General features: G+C 33.5%; 2 protein-coding genes across 3 annotated transcripts; both read left to right on the forward strand.

Moving 5' to 3' along the window:
* Positions 1–2,917: 2,917 nt before the first annotated feature.
* On the forward strand, positions 2,918–8,276 carry LOC105337887 (uncharacterized). The gene is made up of 4 exons (XM_034473689.2): positions 2,918–3,107; positions 6,077–6,209; positions 6,964–7,034; positions 7,732–8,276. The coding sequence occupies exons 1-4, from the start codon at positions 3,038–3,040 to the stop codon at positions 7,902–7,904; spliced, it is 447 nt and encodes a 148-aa protein (XP_034329580.2). The 5' UTR covers positions 2,918–3,037; the 3' UTR covers positions 7,905–8,276.
* Positions 8,277–13,471: 5,195 nt separating this feature from the next.
* LOC105337888 (protein shisa-5) lies at positions 13,472–18,529 on the forward strand. Of its 2 annotated transcripts, XM_066068598.1 has the most exons (5): positions 13,472–13,654; positions 17,131–17,263; positions 17,400–17,470; positions 17,816–17,896; positions 17,933–18,173. In XM_066068598.1, exons 1-5 carry the CDS (start codon positions 13,594–13,596, stop codon positions 18,016–18,018), a joined length of 432 nt encoding a protein of 143 aa, XP_065924670.1. In that variant the 5' UTR covers positions 13,472–13,593; the 3' UTR covers positions 18,019–18,173. The 2 variants fall into 2 exon arrangements, with proteins under 2 accessions (XP_065924670.1, XP_011441120.3); XM_011442818.4 differs by having other exon boundaries at positions 13,478–13,654; positions 17,816–18,529.
* Positions 18,530–19,386: the final 857 nt, after the last annotated feature.

Consider the following 19,386-nt stretch of genomic DNA (forward strand, 5'->3'; position numbering starts at 1 on the left):
ACCTAACGCCCATAATCACTGCAATTAGGGGTAAGTTGTACATACGAAAAACTAAATCTAACGGCAACAAAGTCGTAAGAACAAAATAAAAGTACTGAAAGTACTGAGAGACGGTGGCATCATTGCGGAGGAGATTAATCTAATAATTCCAAGCATTAAAGTACCGAGGGGAGTGGATTTCATCGATTGATATTTTCATAGTATAAATTTTCGGGCTTTTCCGACAATTTTAAGAATTATAGGAAAACATCATATGTAACATGTTGAGTAATATTTTAAGATAGAATAGATTCCATCAAACTATGTATCAGTAATGTAAATATTTCTGGAAAAGTATATGGATCCAAGCAATATTTAACTATAATAATATTTAATGCTTCAGAATGCAAAACATCGAATTTATCGATTATTTTCGAGAGCAAGGTCTTATCAGAGGCAGTGATCTGTGGTTAGGTCCAAACACAGTTTCACTTCCGGTTTGCCAGAGTAACTGCATAAGAGAGTTAATAAAAATCAACTCCCAAAAATAAAAATGTTTTTTCTTCTTCAAATTTCAAGGTATAAAAGGTTTAGAGAATCAATTAAGAGTTTGCAATACTTAATACTACAGGACAGAAACTACTTTCCTAACATATTCATGCTCTTTTATGGAATATGCAAAAACAAATTACAAACAAAAAAGTATTTTGTTAGTTAGTACTATACCTAATGATTCACAATATATACTAAAAGTTATGATATATAATCAATGAAAACTTTTGAACAGTGAACTTTTTTCATATGAAAAAATCGTTCATGCTTAAAAACCCCTAATGTTACATGTATGTAATACATGCATAACCTCAATCTCGCATAGTTGTTGTTCTTTTTCTTTTGCAGAATGTACGATTCGATTGTAGAGAGTGATCAAATATATTTTTAAGCGTTTCAAAACGTTATAGAGATGAAATATTTATATATCAGAGACACTACAGCTCATTTTGCTCAATTTTGCTCAAAATTACCGTTGATTTAATCATTTCAGGCAGTCCAAAAAGTAAATATTACTAGCTCAGCCTTTTGATCAACAGCTTAGCGCATCAACTGTAAATATTTCATCGTGAAATATTACGAATTAATACAGATTTTACTTGTGGTGTAAACAACATTTTAGAGATATAAATTTATAATTTTGGAAAAATATTTAAAACGCAATATATAGCTTTTTTTGCTGCAAAAAGATTCAGTCTTTCCGTATTTGCACGACTTCTATTCTTTTATCTAACTATGTTTAAAAAGGGAATTATCCAAGATGAAGCGAATTCGCTGTAATATCTCTTTAAAGCTAAATTCAAAATAATATACCGTAGATCTTGAATTACCCCGTACTTAACTATTAAAAAAAATATGTACATCCTGTCAAAAGTTTTTACACTTTTTGCACGCGAAATTCTCTTATCAGCTTGCAAAAACAAAATAGGGGGGGAGGGGGTTGCGTTCAAGGGTGTAATCGGATGTTTAATTTATTTGTTTCACTATCCTTATAGTAGGTTTAGTATGCATGCCAAGCATAGGCGTCGGAACCGGGGGGGGGGGGGGGCGTTTTTTTGCAAAGTTAGACCTAACCATTAGGAACATAGCATCATAGAGGGTTTAGCCCCCATTTTTTCTCGCAGAAAAGATAATTGTTCCTAGATTGAAAAGTTGGAGTCATATGCATACTATACTAGCCCCCCCCCCCCCCCACCCCCACCCCAACGGTTTAGGATTTCCATGATTTTGGGAATTAGTTTTTTTTTCCACAATATTTCTGAGGATTAGTCTAGCCCCCACTTTCAATTTGCTTCCGACGCCAGTGCCAAGTAAAACTAAACTAAAATGTGCCATGCTACATCTAGGTTGTCTGTACTTAATTGGGGGAATACTCAAGTTCATAAAGCAGTGGTTCAACTTGTTGAATAATCATTTTATTGGATCGATGCCGGGGGCGGGAGTGTAACTATACATAGAAAGATAATTATATCTCCGCAGGGCATTGATAAAGCGCAAGTAATATACGATACAGACGAAGAACCACGCCGTGTTTATTCATTGCATCTCATAATCAACACAAGATGGTTCTTGGGGAATTCTCATAATTTGACGTCACGGGCAGGAAGCTGTATAAAAAGTGTAAATAGCCACTAAACGATTACACACCATTGCTATTCTTAAACTCATGCATATTCATACTTACTTGGAATTTGACATATGAACTAAAATTTTCAAAAGAAATTATGTTTATTAATCGCAGTATGTATAGGTCTATTTATTGTAATTGCAAATAAGATATTTCTTTCAATAATAATAATATTGAAATATGAATCCCAAACGAATATTGAAATTTTTGCCGCTTGGTGGTGTCCGTCAAATCCACTATCGACGTCACATGTGAGCTGACCGGTAGCAATAGAGGAGGCTCATAGAGCCTCCGTCTAAAAAGGTATCATAAAACATCATGATACATTACCTTTAATTTTAAAATGTCATATTAAGTTGTAAAATACAAACTTGTGCCATCTAAAAAATACATTTTGACAAGTCAATAATTTTGCATATCAAATACAATTATATAAATCAACAAAAGATATATTTTTGTTGACCATGTCCAAAACATACCGTATGTATCCCTTGTAATTTCTTATAACGATGTTGAATGTATTGAAATTTGATTGGGCGCTAGCAGGTTAATGGAGAAAAAGATGCAAAAAGGCATATTTTCCTTTTTGTAAGCAATACTAATTTCTGTTTATCTAAAAGGATTGAATAAAATTTAAAAAAAAACTTATGTTAAGGTTACAAATATATATATCGATCAGAATTGGAAAATTTCTTTTCGACACGGTTATATAGTCACAAAATTATTGCAAAATAGAATTTAAAAGCATCCGGGATTTTTTGTTATTCCTTATCGCAAAACAGTACGTTTTATAAGTGTCGCTGATTTTACTTCGCTTCGTATTTTTAATATTCGGTTGAGAGTTTAGGACAGAGATTTACTGACACTATATAATTTAGGATGGATAACTTCAAATATGTGACACTATCATGCATTGTTTGTTTGATTTACCTGATTTGTACCACTAAAGGCAAGTCACTTTTTTACTGTTTATAGTAAAGCATCACTTTTTAAAAAAAGATATGATTTTCGGAGATAAGATGATAAAGTTCTCATATATAGACTATGGAACATTTGGGTAAAACATTATCTTTAAATCCCTTTAAGACGCTGCAATTTAAATTGAACTAGAAATTGTGAGTAGGTTTTACAAAATTTATTTTATTTATTTTCTATTGGAAAATAAATGTTATCCTTTGTTACTGTTAAATGACATTTTTTAAGTTTGGAAAAAATAAAATATTTTTTTTCTTTCATTATTGCTAAAAGTATCATTAATAGTAAATATATTGAAAAAGTCATTTTGAATTTAAAAAAAAAGTCATCTTGTTTTACATTTAAGAAATATAATCTTTAATGTCGATAAACATAAAGTATGGTCTTTTAAGTGAACCGAGAAATACAATTTAAAATTTCGCAAGAAAAATAAAATTCATATTCTCGATGTCCTCGATTACTATATTGATCCTTATATAAAAATCTCAAACATTGAATAAGTACGCTACTCAAAATTGTAAAAATTCAATCCATATTTTTTTTTCGTTTTAAACAAAAAAAGTTTCTTCTGTGTTATGGCCAAACAGGTGCAAAGGAATTTAAAAAAAACACAGTATAGAATGACATTAAAAGCGAGCAAGAAGAAGCAGAGTCAGGAATATCGGTTTCTTTTTTATCTGAATTATCTTTAAATGAAAATATGAGGATAACAAACTATCAACCAATCTAATACATATAACATTTACTGTATTAATTCTGCTATACAAGCGACACTTATCACATATATTTAATTTTAATATCTTTTTTCATTATTCATTCTAATTAATTGTTAAAATATTTTTGATCACGTTTTTACCAATGTTCATAACACCCCTTCTTACTTTCTATCTGTAATGTAATATAGAATGGCTTTGTCAAGCTTCAAGGGGAGATCAAAGGAGTGGGGATACACTCAAAATGTGCAAGCTATTATAACTACAATATCATTAAAACGCATTAAGTCATCGAAGTCCAACAATATGTTTACTGTTCTTTAACGTGTTGTTGTTGTTTTTTCTTCTTCTTCTAATACATAGTTTGCAGTAACATGCAAAACGTCGGTTGTTTAATTTGTTGAAATAAGGCGTATTAAATCAAATCTCATATAACTTCTTTTATTGGGGAAGTTCCCCTCTCATTCCTTCTACGGAGTCGCCCGCGACTTTCAATGATTAATATTACCTATCAAAATGAATTTAAATCCCAGGGGTATTTCGTTTGAAATAAAATTCCGATGTACAAAACCAATAGAGCTGAGGATAACAATTTTGCACACGTCAAATTGTGAACCTTTAAATGCATTCCGATCCTGCATTAAACACCACCCCTTCTTGTAAACAAGGTTAATATTAAGCACAAAAGGTTGTAAGGTTGGGTAAATGTAATAGAAATAGTAAGAATTTATGTTGTTTTTTCTCCTTTTTGAAATAAGGATATATGAAAAACGTAACGTCTCTGAAATCTTTGTGTAATTAATGAGTATATGATTACATTGTATATTAAAGTCAAAATCTTGTTTTTTCATTATATTCGTTAGGTGATTGAAACTGAATGGAGTATTTTAGTCTACTGTTTTCACCATCAATGAATTTCATATTCATCTTTACATAGATAATCATACAATTAAAAACAATCTGCCTGTAATGAGATACACGTTTCTGGATTGTGTGGAATATATCATTATATTACAATTTTTTACTCATGCCAATCTTAAACTTCATACTCTCATTACTGTTTCATTCATACCGGATCAGAACCAACGCAAACGCTTACCATGATTCTTACAGGACAATTTTATGCTTAACGAGCAAAAATCAGGAGAAAAAAATGTCAAGATATAGAGAATGATTATTCTCAGAATAGTGGCAGGTCTTTGAGACATTGTTTAAAATAAGACTCAGTTCATTGACAATGTATCCACTATTCTACCTACAAGTAAAACGTCAACCTATTGACACACCTCGGCGGATTTTTTTTGTTCAGAATTTGCCAGATGTAAAAAGTTTTACTTTAGCTTAATATATCTAAATACAGGATATTCACCTGGAAATGTTTTATCGACACTTATATAACATACCGTGATCACTATCTACAAGATGACATAAAACAAACGTTAAGTTATGCGAAACGTCGAACTGATGGCTTCGTTGTTTAATATTTATTTTTTTAGTTGTCTGTGATAACACGACGAATCACAGGCACGTAGCATCGGGGGGGGGGGGGGGGGGGCGGCAGGGGGGCTTGCCCCCCCCCCCCCCACTTTTTCTCGTAGCAACTAAATTTTTGTAAAATTTGCATATGAAAAATTGAATTATCATGGAGCCCCCCCCCCCCCCCCCACTTTTTTGGGAGCATGTAAAAAATTAATATGTAGATAAGGAAATGAGGACTTAAATTGAAGTTATATACTACACCCCCCCCCCCTCCCCCACACACGGATTAGGATTTTGAAGATTTCCGGAAAGACCTATTTCCTTTTTTTTTTTTTTGCTTGTCAAGATTTTTTGGATGAGTTTGGCCCCCCACTTTCAAAAACGATGCTACGTGCCTGAATCAAATGACGCAATGATACATTGAGGGGCTCCAGCGGGGTTTACATAATAAACATAATGAAAATAGCGTATAGATGGCAATAATTTTTAAATAGTTAAGCCTACAATTGCTGAAAGTCATAAATTTAATAAGGAATCATTTTTATATGGTGAGGATTATTTTCGGTGCGTGATAAAATCCAACATTAAACCCTGTGAGTTTTATTGCATTTGATTATGTGCCGACCAAGATTGTCACCTAATATATGTGGTACTTAAAGTTTAGAATGAATCCTAATTTCTTTATGAAAGCCTTCACTTACATTACACGTTTTATGACTTTGAATGGAATATGATTCTCTATTTTCAATAGCTCTGAATGCTGATGGGACCTGCAATAGTGATAGCGATTGTCCGTTCTCTTTTTACCACTGCTGTACCGGAACTATCTGGTGCTGTCCTTCCGGTTACATTTGTACCGGATCCGCAACTTGTATTAGCATCGGGTATGAATAAACATTCATGGGATGAAACTATTTCACTGAGTTTATTGAAATGTGCCTGAAGATAGCTAAAAGGTGTACAAATGATATAGAACCATTTTAAAAAGACCTTGGACTTTCAGTAGGACGTAGCTATCTAATTCTTGCGTCAAAACAAGTTTAAAATGACGCGGTGTCAAGCGAAATATGCACCAATTGCGTAGTCTTTGCTCAAAGACAGAAAAATCTTGTTGATTTCAGAGAGCCATGGCTAAGTGGCCGACACTGAAATAGACAGGTCTACGTCATATTGCTATTGAACACAACTACCCAAAGTCCAAGCGCTTGTTAAAATGGTTCTAGTTCTATTACTCAGTCACAAAACGTTTCATTTACTGCGGATTCATAATTGTTCGTAAGGGGGTGGGGGATAGATTTCTTGGCTTTGGTGGATAACCTTATATACCCACGAATGTATATACAAGCATTTATATAATATTTATCACTATTATCCCGAACTTGCAACCATCGGAATTACGTCCCCACAAACGTGGAAAGGTTTGGCTTCCCACGAACATTCCCCTCCACAAGTAAACATGATCCCACAGTAACTTTAATTGACTGAATTGCATGGTTTCATCCAAGAAACACTGAAATCTCTGTATATTTTCATTGAGAGAGACATTACCAACGGAAAAGAGAACGTTTATTAAAGCAAAGATTTTATTTGTCTGATTTCTGTATGCTTTTATATATTTACTGACCTTTGACCTTTCAGAGTGATCGTGGGTCCAATCGTTGGTCTAGTCCTCCTCGTCGTGTGTGTTGTCGTCTGCGTCGTCTGTTACAGTAAGTCACGTGGTTAAAGGAGTTATCATTCAAGTAGATCGGTTGTATATTATAGACCGGTTGAAATGTTTTTGTTTTAAAAAGCATTTATTATGTAAATTGAAACTTACCTTCATTTCATGCTTTTAAACATGAATTTGTAAAGTTTCATAGAGTAAAACTATTAACAACAGTAAACAACCATATAAATACTAGACAAGTGAACACGCTGTGATCAAAAGGGAATTCAAATTAAAGTAATGATCTAAGCTTAAGGCAACATTACGAAGATCAAAACAAAACTTATTTTTCTATTTTTTATTTCTTTACGTCATATGAAGTTCTCTGAAAATTATAAATAATTCCCCATTCAGTTTTGCCTTGTTTTAAGGAAGAAGATTTGTTCATATTATACGTCTTTGTATTTCTTCATAAAATGCGCTTTATCTTTGGGTTTTTATTTTTATTTGAAAAGAAATGATTGATTGAATTGTTGTGAATCGTTTAAAAGAACTGTTTGCTGTTCGTTCCTTCTAAAAGGAGCAACTTAAGTTTAAATGAGCATTCATTCAGAAGCCATAAATAATTCAACAGCAAATGTTACGTTTCATTTTTTGAGTGGACTATAAAATGATTGTAAAAATGGAAATAAAAAGGAACATATTGTAAAGAGTCATATTAAGTTTTTATGACTGATTTTTTATTTTCCTTTGAGCAGAAAAGAAACAAAATACTCCTGGCGTCGTGTTAAACCCAAACACACAGGTTCATCCTTCGCACGGACAACAATCACAGCCGTTCGGACAACAAGCACCGCCGTACGGACAACAACCACCGCCGCAGGGACAGCAACAGCCACAACCATATCCCTCCCAACCACCAAAAGCGTGAAAACGAGGATTTAAATGCACAGATTGCATGGCATTTTTCAATTTAAAATTTTACATATTTTCAAGAAACTCGTTTTTTAATGAAAGTTATGAGTGATATGATATGTTTTGCTTTGTTACAAAATGCTCAAATTTATTTAATGCAACGATCAAAAAAATGTTTTAAGTCAACATAAAGATAAGTGGTTTTGTGTGATCATCACTGAACATCATCTCTTTTTGTTGATGTGTCTGTTTCTCTAGCAAACACGAGCTGAGAAATTATTTTTATTGCAGTGCAATATCACAGTTTGACACCTGATTAAAAATACGAATTTTGGAACGTCAATATTCTAAAATCTTTGAATTAAATTCAGCTCAATTCCAGATTATAGGACAAAAATGTTACATTTAGGTGTATAGTGATGGATGCGATATGATTTTAAAGCTATGTCGTCAAGGGTTAACACTAGAATTGTGTGAAGGTTATATATAATAATATGTACACGTGTCTGAGTTTTTTGTAAAATATACTAATCTTGTTTTCAATATGACCACATAATCTGTTATGAGTTTTACAGTGGATTTTCTTGTGATCATAAATTTCTTCGTTGACATTTTAAAAAAGCAATAAAGAATAATGTATCATGTATATTAATTTTGCTGTAGTGAAGAAAAATTAGTCAAACATTATTGATATACTAGGTTACTCCCTTGGTATATGTTATATTTTCAGAGTGTACATTGTCGGACAGTGATAGGAATTTATAAAGGTTCAAATATATCGTTCTAAAAAACTTCAGTTAGAACCATTATAATATTAAATAATGATTATTTAAAGTATTTATATATTATATCAGGGTTATCTTTTTACGTGAAAATATAGTTCTTCTATTTTCCAAAAGAAATTTAAATTTCACCAGATTTGTAAGCTGGCTTACTTATTATCAAAGCTTAGAATCACATGTTTGAGTTTCTGTTGATCATTTCAATCTTTATTCTGTATAGTTTGTAACCCTTAGGCATGAATTAGGTTGTCTGGTTGAGGCTGGCAAACAACCGACTGACGTTTTCATGTACATGGGTATCCGACCTTTCCGGTGCTGGCCTTCAGGGGACGTGTGTACTGGATCTGAAACCTGGGTTTGTTTTCCAAACAACATTGACATTTAATGTCTATACCTCCCCCCCCCTCCCCCCCCCCCCCACCTAAAGGGAGGGCATTTTGCTTTTCTGCTGCATGTCGGTCGGCCCATCATCAGATCAGTTTCCGTTCATTTCGTTTCACAGAGGATGTGCCTACTGACATGAAATTTAATGTACAGATTTATTATATGAATATTATAGGTCAAGTTCGATTTGGGGTACGATCAAGCAATTATTAATAGAGGTATGCCCCTTGGACTTCAAAAAATCCCAAATATTTGCAGTTTCCGTTCATTTTCTTCAAATATGTAATTTCTTGTTTAAAGTCGGCTCGATGAGTGTAAGCACTTTTAGTTTTAGACCGTATTTATCTCGTGGGGACAAAAAGATCTATGAAGAGATATAGGAATATATTGAAATTTTAAAACTAAAATAACTGATTTTTACTCGATGATAGTTTATGCGCAAAATATAGTACTTGAAATTTTAACTAACTAAAAGTACATTCATAAATGAGCACTCTCAAAATACGAAAAAAAAATTCGTTGAGAGAGAGAGAGAGAGAGAGAGAGAGAGAGAGAGATGTGTGTATTGACTTGAATATTTTAGTGTTATTTTTGTTATGATTTTATGGACAGTTAATAGTAATGTACCATAATATATATATCTAATGTATTCTACTTAATCTACAAGCACGTTCGCATTTGCTTTGCATGGAAACAGCTCTGCAAGTACACGATACATCCTCGTTATTTATTTACAGAACCTATATCGTGATATCAATCGGTCCAGTGACCACGAGACATTTCACTGGTATCCAATAACACGGTCTATTGAGGTATCAAAGAAGATAATAAGTAAACCAGTAGATAACCCGTCGGCTCCAACGCCATGGTGTGTAGTTAAACTATCCATCAGAGTCGGGGTGTTTTTACTACCCATAAACCTGCCGACGACAATAAAGAAGACTGGTAGGCGCATGTATTACCCAGGAGATGTAAGCCGAAGCGTGTCCGATATGGTTTTCTGAATTGTCTGTCCTTGGTTTTCTCTCTACATTTGACAGTGGACTTATTTTTATTATGAACTACTCTTATCTCTTGTAAAAAGGAAATAAATGAGTACATTCTTATCATAAAACAGTTAAAATTACGAACTAAAAAAACTATCATATGAAACAATTTTTTTCTTTTCCTTACTGCCAAATCAGCTAGGGCGTATTATAGAAAAAATGTTAATTAAAAGATAAGATATCATTTTTGGATGTATATCGGGACATTTATACGGGCTGTTCACGTGATCAAATCTCAAAAAGCCCCAAAGAATAAAAATCTTTTTTGGAGTAATGCGGTGATCCATCTTTGTCCATCTTAGGCTTAGCCGATTTATATCAAAGTACTATGAAAGAGTCTGTTATTTTAGATATAATATTTTATAGAATGTGTGATGTCTTTAAACAAAAAGTTGTTAACGATATAAGCAATGCATCAAAATGTATATTATATAAACATTTTGTTGATCATTTTTGTTTACAAGTTTACCTAAAGAAACCAATTCATGTAAAATATCGTAAATTAATTACACGCTTACGGTTGTCCTCACATGACTTAAAGATTGAAACAGGGAGGTATGATAATTTAACACGTGATTGTCGAACATGTGAATCTTGCAACTTAAATGTAATTGAAGATGAGTTCCATTTTTTACTTATGTGTCCATCACTTTGTAGTTTAAGAGATAAGTATATTAAAAAATACTACTCCCGAAAACCAAGTGTCTATAAAGTTATACAGTTATTATCTACCTCTAATACTAAAGAACTGTGTAATTTAGGTAAATATTTATATTATGCAAACAAGCAACTATCTCTCCATGTGAATTATCCAAAATGATTATGTACACTTTGTTTTTCTTACTGTTTATTTAATATGTATATGTTCATACGTATAACCTATGAGACAGTTGTCTCTTGGAATAAAGAACTTGAACTTGGTGATCAAAATTACGTTCGGATGTGATCAGATCCAATTAAGCTTGAAGGTCTCAATTATAATTTCGATCACGTTCGACCGTTTTTGATCACCTATAATATTTAAAGAATGATTCCTTATTGCTAATATTTATATAATTTTCAGCAATTTTTATATTTATCTCAGACAAAGACACTCATGTCTGAAAAATATAAATATTTTGTCATAAAAACTTTCGTTTTATTGGATTTGGCTTTGGTTAACAGCAGTCACGTGGAGACCATGAATATCGTATACATAGTCAGTACAAATATTTCCCCCTCGAGCATTATGACGTCATTCTAAGAGTAATATGGCGATAGGTTTTGTACTCAAATTGAAACTATTATAAAGCTTAATTTTCATTGTTTTATTATTTACTTTTCATCACTAAAATATACATGGTCAGTAAATTCAATATGAGAAGTTACTGACCATATGTAAACTATATTAGGAAATCTACAAACCATATAACTAACAATATATATTTTAATGATGTTTGATGTCAGGAATTTATAACCCGAGAAAGAAAAATTATACTTAACAGTTGCAAGCTATTGAATTTAAAGATGTAATTTGAGAGAAGTGTAAGGATGCAAAGCAAAAAAAAATTACATTATAGTTAGGCAGTTGACACCCTCATTGCACCGGACGACGTATTACATAAAAGCTGTCCATGTTGGTTGTCTTGGAATGAAGTGACAGTTTGTCCGGCTTTTGTATGACTAATCCATATTACCATTTTGTCGTATTTTTTATTTGCATTTTAGTATTTAAGTTAGGTTGTTGTGTTGTTCTCTTGCTGTTTGTGAGTAATTCAGAGATATGATATACAGAAGATTGCTATGATTTTGTTTGATTAAAGAATGATATGCATTTTTTCAATGAAAATTTTTACTCCATGAGTTAGTTGACTTTTTTTTATATCTCGTTTAGTTGCAAATGTTCGTGCATCAAGACAATTCTTTCTAATTGTACGTCTGCTGTACCTACCATGCGATAACACTAATGGAGTGGTGATATTGAGGATATGGAACAATCGATGAGCGACAGTGTTAGGATACACCTGAACGTATATTTCCTTCTGAAAAAAAGCTGCATTTTGTATAAAGATAAAATGTGTCGCACGTGCGGTGCACATTGTGGAGACAGAGTGCGGGCCCCATTACAGTTGGTGCGTGTGGGTCGAGGATACGGGCTGGGGTAACCGAAACCATGGTGACATTTCATGATATCCATTTCACGGATACATTCGGTATATCAACTGATTTCCTAGAGACTTTTTAATTTCATTTTTTGTATCAAACTATAAATACGATTTAAAAATTGTAACTTAATTTCAAGGCGATGTACTAAAGACAACTTAAAACAAACAGTGAATATCTGCCTTTCAGTTTGTGATATCAAACCCTTTATTTGAACATGGAACAATAAATTGTAAAAGACGCCAAGAAAATTACGTTTCATGATGCGTAATAATAACTTGTGAACTCAAAACCTACTGCGCAACGAGCGCCCACCCTTACAACTGAGCATGCCCCTGTAAACAACAAGGAAGTGTTTTATGAGAGCGGTAAGTGCTTGTCAAGAAGTTATCAAAAGTTTTACAAATATACATGTATCTTAAAGTAGGATAGTACTACAATAACTGTTTCCTCCTATTAAAATTCGAAGTAGCTCCCTTCAGCCAATAAGCCATGGCAGTTGTTAGATAATAAAATTGCAAATGCAGGTGTGCTTTTCACAACAACCATTTGTTTTCCTCTTTTTTTCAATTAAAATTGAAGTGGTTTCGTTTTTTGTCAGTCAATAAAAGCAATGACAGTCTTACATATTATTATTAATACTGAAGCGCTTGATGCTTCAGCCAGTGGTTTTTTTATCAACTAAAGTGGCTCTGTCTTCTTTATTCAATGGAATCTGAATCAAAAATTCTTAAAGCCATATGCATTCTTTCAAGAATAACTACATTTCATGGTTGTTTTGTGATAGACAAATATGTCCAACGAATTAAAAGAATCATTGCGAGCTGAATGCAGAACGAAAGGTGCCTCTCTCTCTCTCTCTCTCTCTCTCTCTCTCTCTCTGCTGAAGTCTTTTGAAGTAAGATGGCTATCCCCTATGCATCCTCGTCCATGGTCTATTATATAGGCTACATACTTAACACTGAGGAAGTCTCCAATTGTTGTCTTTTTCCGGCCCAAGTGTCCATCCTAACCTTTCCCGTTGCATGGTCACTACCTCTTCCTGAACGTATAGTCATAGACAAACTATACCCCCCTCATTTAACCACAACACGGCCAAGTCCCCACAGCTAGTGAATGAATTGAACATTACTGGCCTGTATGTACCCAGTATTAACATACATTCTGTAGAAATCATTGTGTTCAGCCTTCACAACTGCGATGAACTTTTGACCCTTTGTCAATAGCTCCACGGGACTATATTGAGCGGATTACCAAGACTTCGCGGAGCGTGAATCGGCCGCGCCGCAGCTAATCAAATTGAAAGATTTTACCTGGAGTCCTAAGTCGTTAAATTACTTTGTCTTGTAAAATGGAGTTTTACAAAGTTGTAGGATTATCATTCTCTCTGTTGTTGTTACCTCTGGCACAAGGTACAGTTTGATATTTTCCTAAATGATAAGCTTTTACATATTATGATGTGCACAACCAGGTTTGCACATTTTAAAACGAAAACATTAGTAAACAAATTACACCAACAAACAAATCAATGTAAATGTCAGTTGCGTATTTTTGTTATTTTTTTTTATTTAACATGTGAAGCGCACGCAGGTCAACTCAACAAACGCGGTAGTTGTCCATTTAATTTAGATGCATTAACCTCTACGCAGGTGTTCCAACTAGTAAGAGCGTAAATGCAAAAACCAAAAAAAAAAATGTACAAATTTAAAAAATTGACGACAAAAGCGCCAGCTTTAGACTCGAAGGCTATAAAAGTGACAAAATCTGTAATGAATTAATCGGGAAAAAATATAAACACATTTGGAGTCACGGCATTTTCATGCATGTACGGAACTTGGGCCTCGGTGAACCACCCCTAACACAACTTCGCGGTCATTTAAATTTCTCTGATTTAGGTCAGCTTAATTTGTTTACAAAATTCGGAACACTGCTAATCGGATGGTAAGGATTAATTAGGCAATGACAATGACCATGTGCGACCTCTTTACTGTTTTTTGTTTATATTTACTACCCTGATAAGTTGCAGTAACTACAATAATACAGTGTATATGCATATCTTTTAAAATAATTTTTTCAACCAAGTACAGTTACACGGCAAAAGTATGGACGTATTATGAATAATAATTATCTGACATATATATATATATATATATATATATATATATATATATATATATATATATATATATATATATATATATATATATATATATATATATATATACACACAGCTAACAGAATCTAGATTGATATTGCTTTAAAGAATTGTTTTTAAAGAATATTTATTAACCAGAAGTTGACGTAATATATGTATTGCACGGGAAGAAACTCACTGCGCCGAGACCGAAAATTTTCTTTCTGAAAGGTGCGGCAAATACAGTGGTCTGATGATTTAATGTTTATACGAGTACAAACGAGTATCCGCTGATCGATACTGGTTTTACTATTACTTTAAAGGAAATACTTATAATCTTATAATTCCATGGGGGGGGGGGGGGGGGGGTTGAAGGGTATTGTAATATGACCTGACGTAAAGTGTTTCGCCCCACTTAACTCGGATCTTCTTACCAATGTAGAAAGCGCTGTATTTGTAAACGTTTTACAATGTGCTGTCTTATGGTATTGTTTGACAAGCAATCACAATCAATAGAAACTTTATTTGGCCGATCTGTGTTTGTCAGGAGTTAAGTTCAGTTATTTATGCATCGGTTGCCCTTGTCGATCCTGTTTCAACTTAAAAACCAACAACCGTATCGTTGGCAGGGGTATGAATAATAAATGGAATAGCCATGCGCCTTTTTTTTTTAATTTTAAAATCGTTGAATAAACATGTCTAATGCGCATCAAAATGAAAGATCTGGGTAGAAACCGTCCCGGTACAGAGCCCCAAGTTTCTTACGTGCATGTATACTAGTACATGTCGTAATTTAAGCGTGTTTACTCCAATGGCTATCAAATCAATACAGGGTTAAAGTATGTTCTCGCTTAAAAATACTGCTAAGATCAAGCTGTGCCTGCATCTCCTCCCACTTCCTCTTAAGTAAAGAAATCTTTAGTTCTCATTTTTTTACAAACGGATAACACCTGATAATGCCTTTAATTTGCACGATTTTTTTTGATCTTATCAAAATCAATGTTACTGCATGACTGTCCTGTGAATAATTGCATTTGTTATCCGATGTAATAAAATGATAAAACATTGTTCATATAAGGAGCTTTACAAAATACACTCTATCTATAAAAAATCAGCTTGATACAATGAGATCAATAGACAAACAGCACTTTGTTGGAATTTCCGCTGGGGGACATACACCTGACGTTAGATTAAATACATTTCTATTCATTATAAGATATAGCACCAATGATCAATAATACTGGCTACGGTCCGTGGCGATCGCTATTTTGGATTCCCAGGACCGACATATCTGTCGCATAATTCTATCCACTTTTTGCAAAATCACCAGTTACAAAGATAATTTACTATTACTTTAATGTGTATGCATACAAAATCACTAGTTACAAAGATCAATCACTAGTTCTTTATTTTTTACGCTTACACATCTCCCATGCATTTAAAGCAAAACACGACTATTCATTTTACATGTAATTATAAGAATATCTGATTTTCATATTGATTTATAGATATATATTTTAAAAGGGATGGTAGATTTCTTTTTTTCGTAAAGACCAATATTTTTATCGTAACATGTATGTGAATTGAGTGTAAATTGCTGATGCTTCAGGAAAATACATACGGTTGTCATAAAATTCAAGACAATCCGCTCAAGTTGTAGTACGAGCTATCTCGACCGTGCAAAGTAAAAGGCACCAGGAACTGTTTGGCACGTAAGACCCCGGTCAAAAAGTTTGAAATTAGGGGAAACCCTAAGGTTTTGGCTGGATATTTGAAGGGGTATAAATTACCAGAATATTTACTGCATTCACTTTGTGGTTAGAGGAGCTCACGTCTATTCCATTCATATGACAATTAAGTACTCAGTCTGGTAGTTCATGGTCCAATGAAGGTATATGAGGTGTAAAATCAGATATGGAATAAAACTGTGAAACTGTGGCTAAAATTTTCACCTTCGGTTTTGTGCATGAAAAAGAGGGTGTATTCAGAACCTGAAATGTCAATCAAAGGGAAGGTGATTGACTCCTAATTTATTGGCAAATATTTGCATGGGTAAACATTACAATACAAATCCTAGGATAGTTTATGGCAGTTGCTCGAGACTGGACATATGTAACTTATATCAATTCCCCTTGTGTGCCGATCAAAGTAAGACAACTTGTAATTATAAATAAAGGGCATTACTGATGTAACAGCATTCAATCAAGTAAGTTGAAGACTTTAAAAGTAATTACTGATGTAATCAATGAGACCAGGTAGCTTTTGAAGTCATGATCTATTTACACCAGGTGAGACGTGCAATACAGAATACGTATTCCATGGTTGTTTTTGTTTTGCAAAAGTTCAGGAAATGTGTAGTTCACAACTCTTTTGCTAGGCTTGTGTTGAAAGACAGATATATGTAATGTACATGTACTATGTTTTGGACGTGTCGTTATTATTGAAATAATCAGGAGGAACAGAACTTTCTCCTGTATGATATTCAAGACCAACTATTTGAAATTGCATTGAGATAAGTCCAATAGGACCTAGACAAATGTATAAAGAATTGAATCACATTCAGCATATAATTTCCCAGAATTCCTCAACAGGAAATCCAGGCATACGCACTTAATATGACACTCTTGATTAATGTCTTAGAGATCAACATATTAAAATGTGATTTATTTTTGTAATTAACGGTTCAAGTGATGTTATATTCAAGTTTGAATACATGTGTACCCTCATTCTTAATTTTTTAAAATTAATTTTCAGCCCTGAGTCCAGATGGGACTTGTGACAGTGACAGCGACTGTCTGTTATCCTTTTACCACTGCTGTACCGGAACTATCTGGTGTTGTCCTTCCGGTTACATATGTACCGGATCCGCAACCTGCCTTAGCATCGGGTTCGTTCTGCAAACAAATATATGTTGATATGATATACACTCAAAGTATATAATGAAGACTTACAAAAGGAATACATGCGAAGCAATTGGTTTTATTTTAGATTTACATGATAATAATTGACCTTTGACCTTTCAGAGTGATCGTGGGTCCAATCGTTGGTCTGATCGTCCTTATCGTGTGTGTTGTCGTCTGCTGCGTCTGTTACAGTAAGTCACGTGATTTAAACACTTTGCAATATTTTAATGATCGACAAATAAATAGAGCACGGCGATGGTGCCTAATAGATAGGAAATATTTGATTAATAAAAGCACCCTCTATCAAATACTGAGAAACTGATTCTTACTTGAAGTTTATTTCATAAAACATATACAATAGTAATTTAATACATATTCTGTGTTCTAATAATTCTGATTGTGTCAGTGGGCTGTTTCGGGTTTTAAAACAAATGTTCTTTAAGTTTTGAAAAAAGTTGAATTTTAAAAACAAATGTTCTTTAATACTTAAAATAAGTTTGACTTTTTGATCCCATGTATTCAATCTGTTATTTCAGAGAAGAGACAACAATCGCCTGGAGTTGTGTACAACCCCAACGTGACAACAACAACTGCCACAACTGCCACCTATGGACAACCTCAGGCCTACGGACAACCCCAACCGTATGGACAACCCCAGCCCTACGGACAACCCCAACCGTATGGGCAACCCCAGCCTTATGGGCAACCCCAGCCTTACGGGGAACCACCTAAGGTGTAAGCAAAAGAAAGGAAAGGGGATGAAAATAAGAGAGAAATAGAACATTAAGCTTATATGATAGGCTTATATGTAAACAACATTTATTTTTTACAGTTTTATGCAATTTTGTATCAAGTTCTAAAGTCGTTTTTGTCATAATATATCGATATCTTAATCCAAGTGCTTTGAAAAAGTAAAACCTCTTGTATGAATGAAAACTCCTTTTTGAATACTCTTTTTATTTTATGTATCTTTTTTTACCTACAAAAAATATGTTTACAAACTTTTTTTTTTATCATTTTTTGTTTTATTTGAAAAAATATGTTCTGTTATGTCGAAGAGAAATTGAGAGTGTGTGATTGGACTTTAGCTTTTTTCATTTTTCACTAACATTTGCGTTTATAAATTTCCTTTATGTTTATTTTTTAGAATGTTAACAACTTTTGTGAAGAAAAAGTCTCTTGTACAAGCTTTTCTATGTATATAGTACTCTTTAGCACATATTTCCGTTAAAATGAAATCATGAATCGCTCCCTCGCTCCCTCCCTCCCCCCCCCCCCATCCCGGGTGTTTAATACCCGGTCAATTTAATGTTACATACCTCTAAGCATGAACGCCATTCCTCCCTATATAAGACTCAAGGAATGGTACCTCAATATGATCTAGAATTCCCCCTTAGGATACTTTGACTCGGTTCATTTGACACCGTAACATGATGAAAGATCTTGTTTCCCGACTACATAGGAGCTAGCAATTTGTTATAGCTTACACATTTAAGGCTCTAATTAATTCTTAATCAATTAATTAATTCTATTAGCATGGTTTACTATTGTCCAAGGATTTATTTTATTTTTGCATTGACAAGACTTTTGTTTTTATATTTGCTTTCGAAAGAATTGGATATATACGTGTTCATTATTAAAATATTTTTATAACAAAGTTTTGTTGTTGTTGTTGATGATGATTGCATAACGTTGACAAACTTTAAGTCTATTTTTCTTGATTTTTGTGCCACCCATAAGCAAGAATGCATCAGCATGAGAAAAAATACATGTAACCAGAATTAAAGGTAGAATCATCCAGGGGACTGAAAACTATACATATAAACATTAATATTAAAGCTTTTAAAATTTTCAATAAAGAATACGAAAAAGAAGACTCTGCTTTATTGGATTTGCACTGTCTAGCGAGTCCATGCCTGTTTTTAAAGCAAGTGTCATTCAACGTCTGATAGAATTGGATTCTGTATACGATAGTATATGATCATCATATGGGCCGATTGTAGTCTGCCTCCTGAATACTGTAAATTCCTTATATTACGCACGCGAGTACTTAATTCTGCGATCTCTCTGTTTTGTATCAAATCGCGAGAATATAAACTCGAGAATG

This window comes from Magallana gigas, chromosome 8 (genome assembly GCF_963853765.1).
Source record: "Magallana gigas chromosome 8, xbMagGiga1.1, whole genome shotgun sequence".
NCBI classification, from domain to species: domain Eukaryota; kingdom Metazoa; phylum Mollusca; class Bivalvia; order Ostreida; family Ostreidae; genus Magallana; species Magallana gigas.

Excerpts from the sequence above, each read along its gene's own strand:
- LOC105337888 (XM_011442818.4), top strand. The coding sequence starts at position 13,594 with ATGGAGTTTTACAAAGTTGTAGGATTATCATTCTCTCTGTTGTTGTTA. Across the intron at positions 17,264-17,399 it reads GCAACCTGCCTTAGCATCGG|AGTGATCGTGGGTCCAATCG; the intron begins GTTCGTTCTGCA and ends TTGACCTTTCAG. Across the intron at positions 17,471-17,815 it reads CGTCTGCTGCGTCTGTTACA|AGAAGAGACAACAATCGCCT; the intron begins GTAAGTCACGTG and ends CTGTTATTTCAG.
- LOC105337887 (XM_034473689.2), top strand. The coding sequence starts at position 3,038 with ATGGATAACTTCAAATATGTGACACTATCATGCATTGTTTGTTTGATT. Across the intron at positions 6,210-6,963 it reads GCAACTTGTATTAGCATCGG|AGTGATCGTGGGTCCAATCG; the intron begins GTATGAATAAAC and ends TTGACCTTTCAG. Across the intron at positions 7,035-7,731 it reads CGTCTGCGTCGTCTGTTACA|AAAAGAAACAAAATACTCCT; the intron begins GTAAGTCACGTG and ends TCCTTTGAGCAG.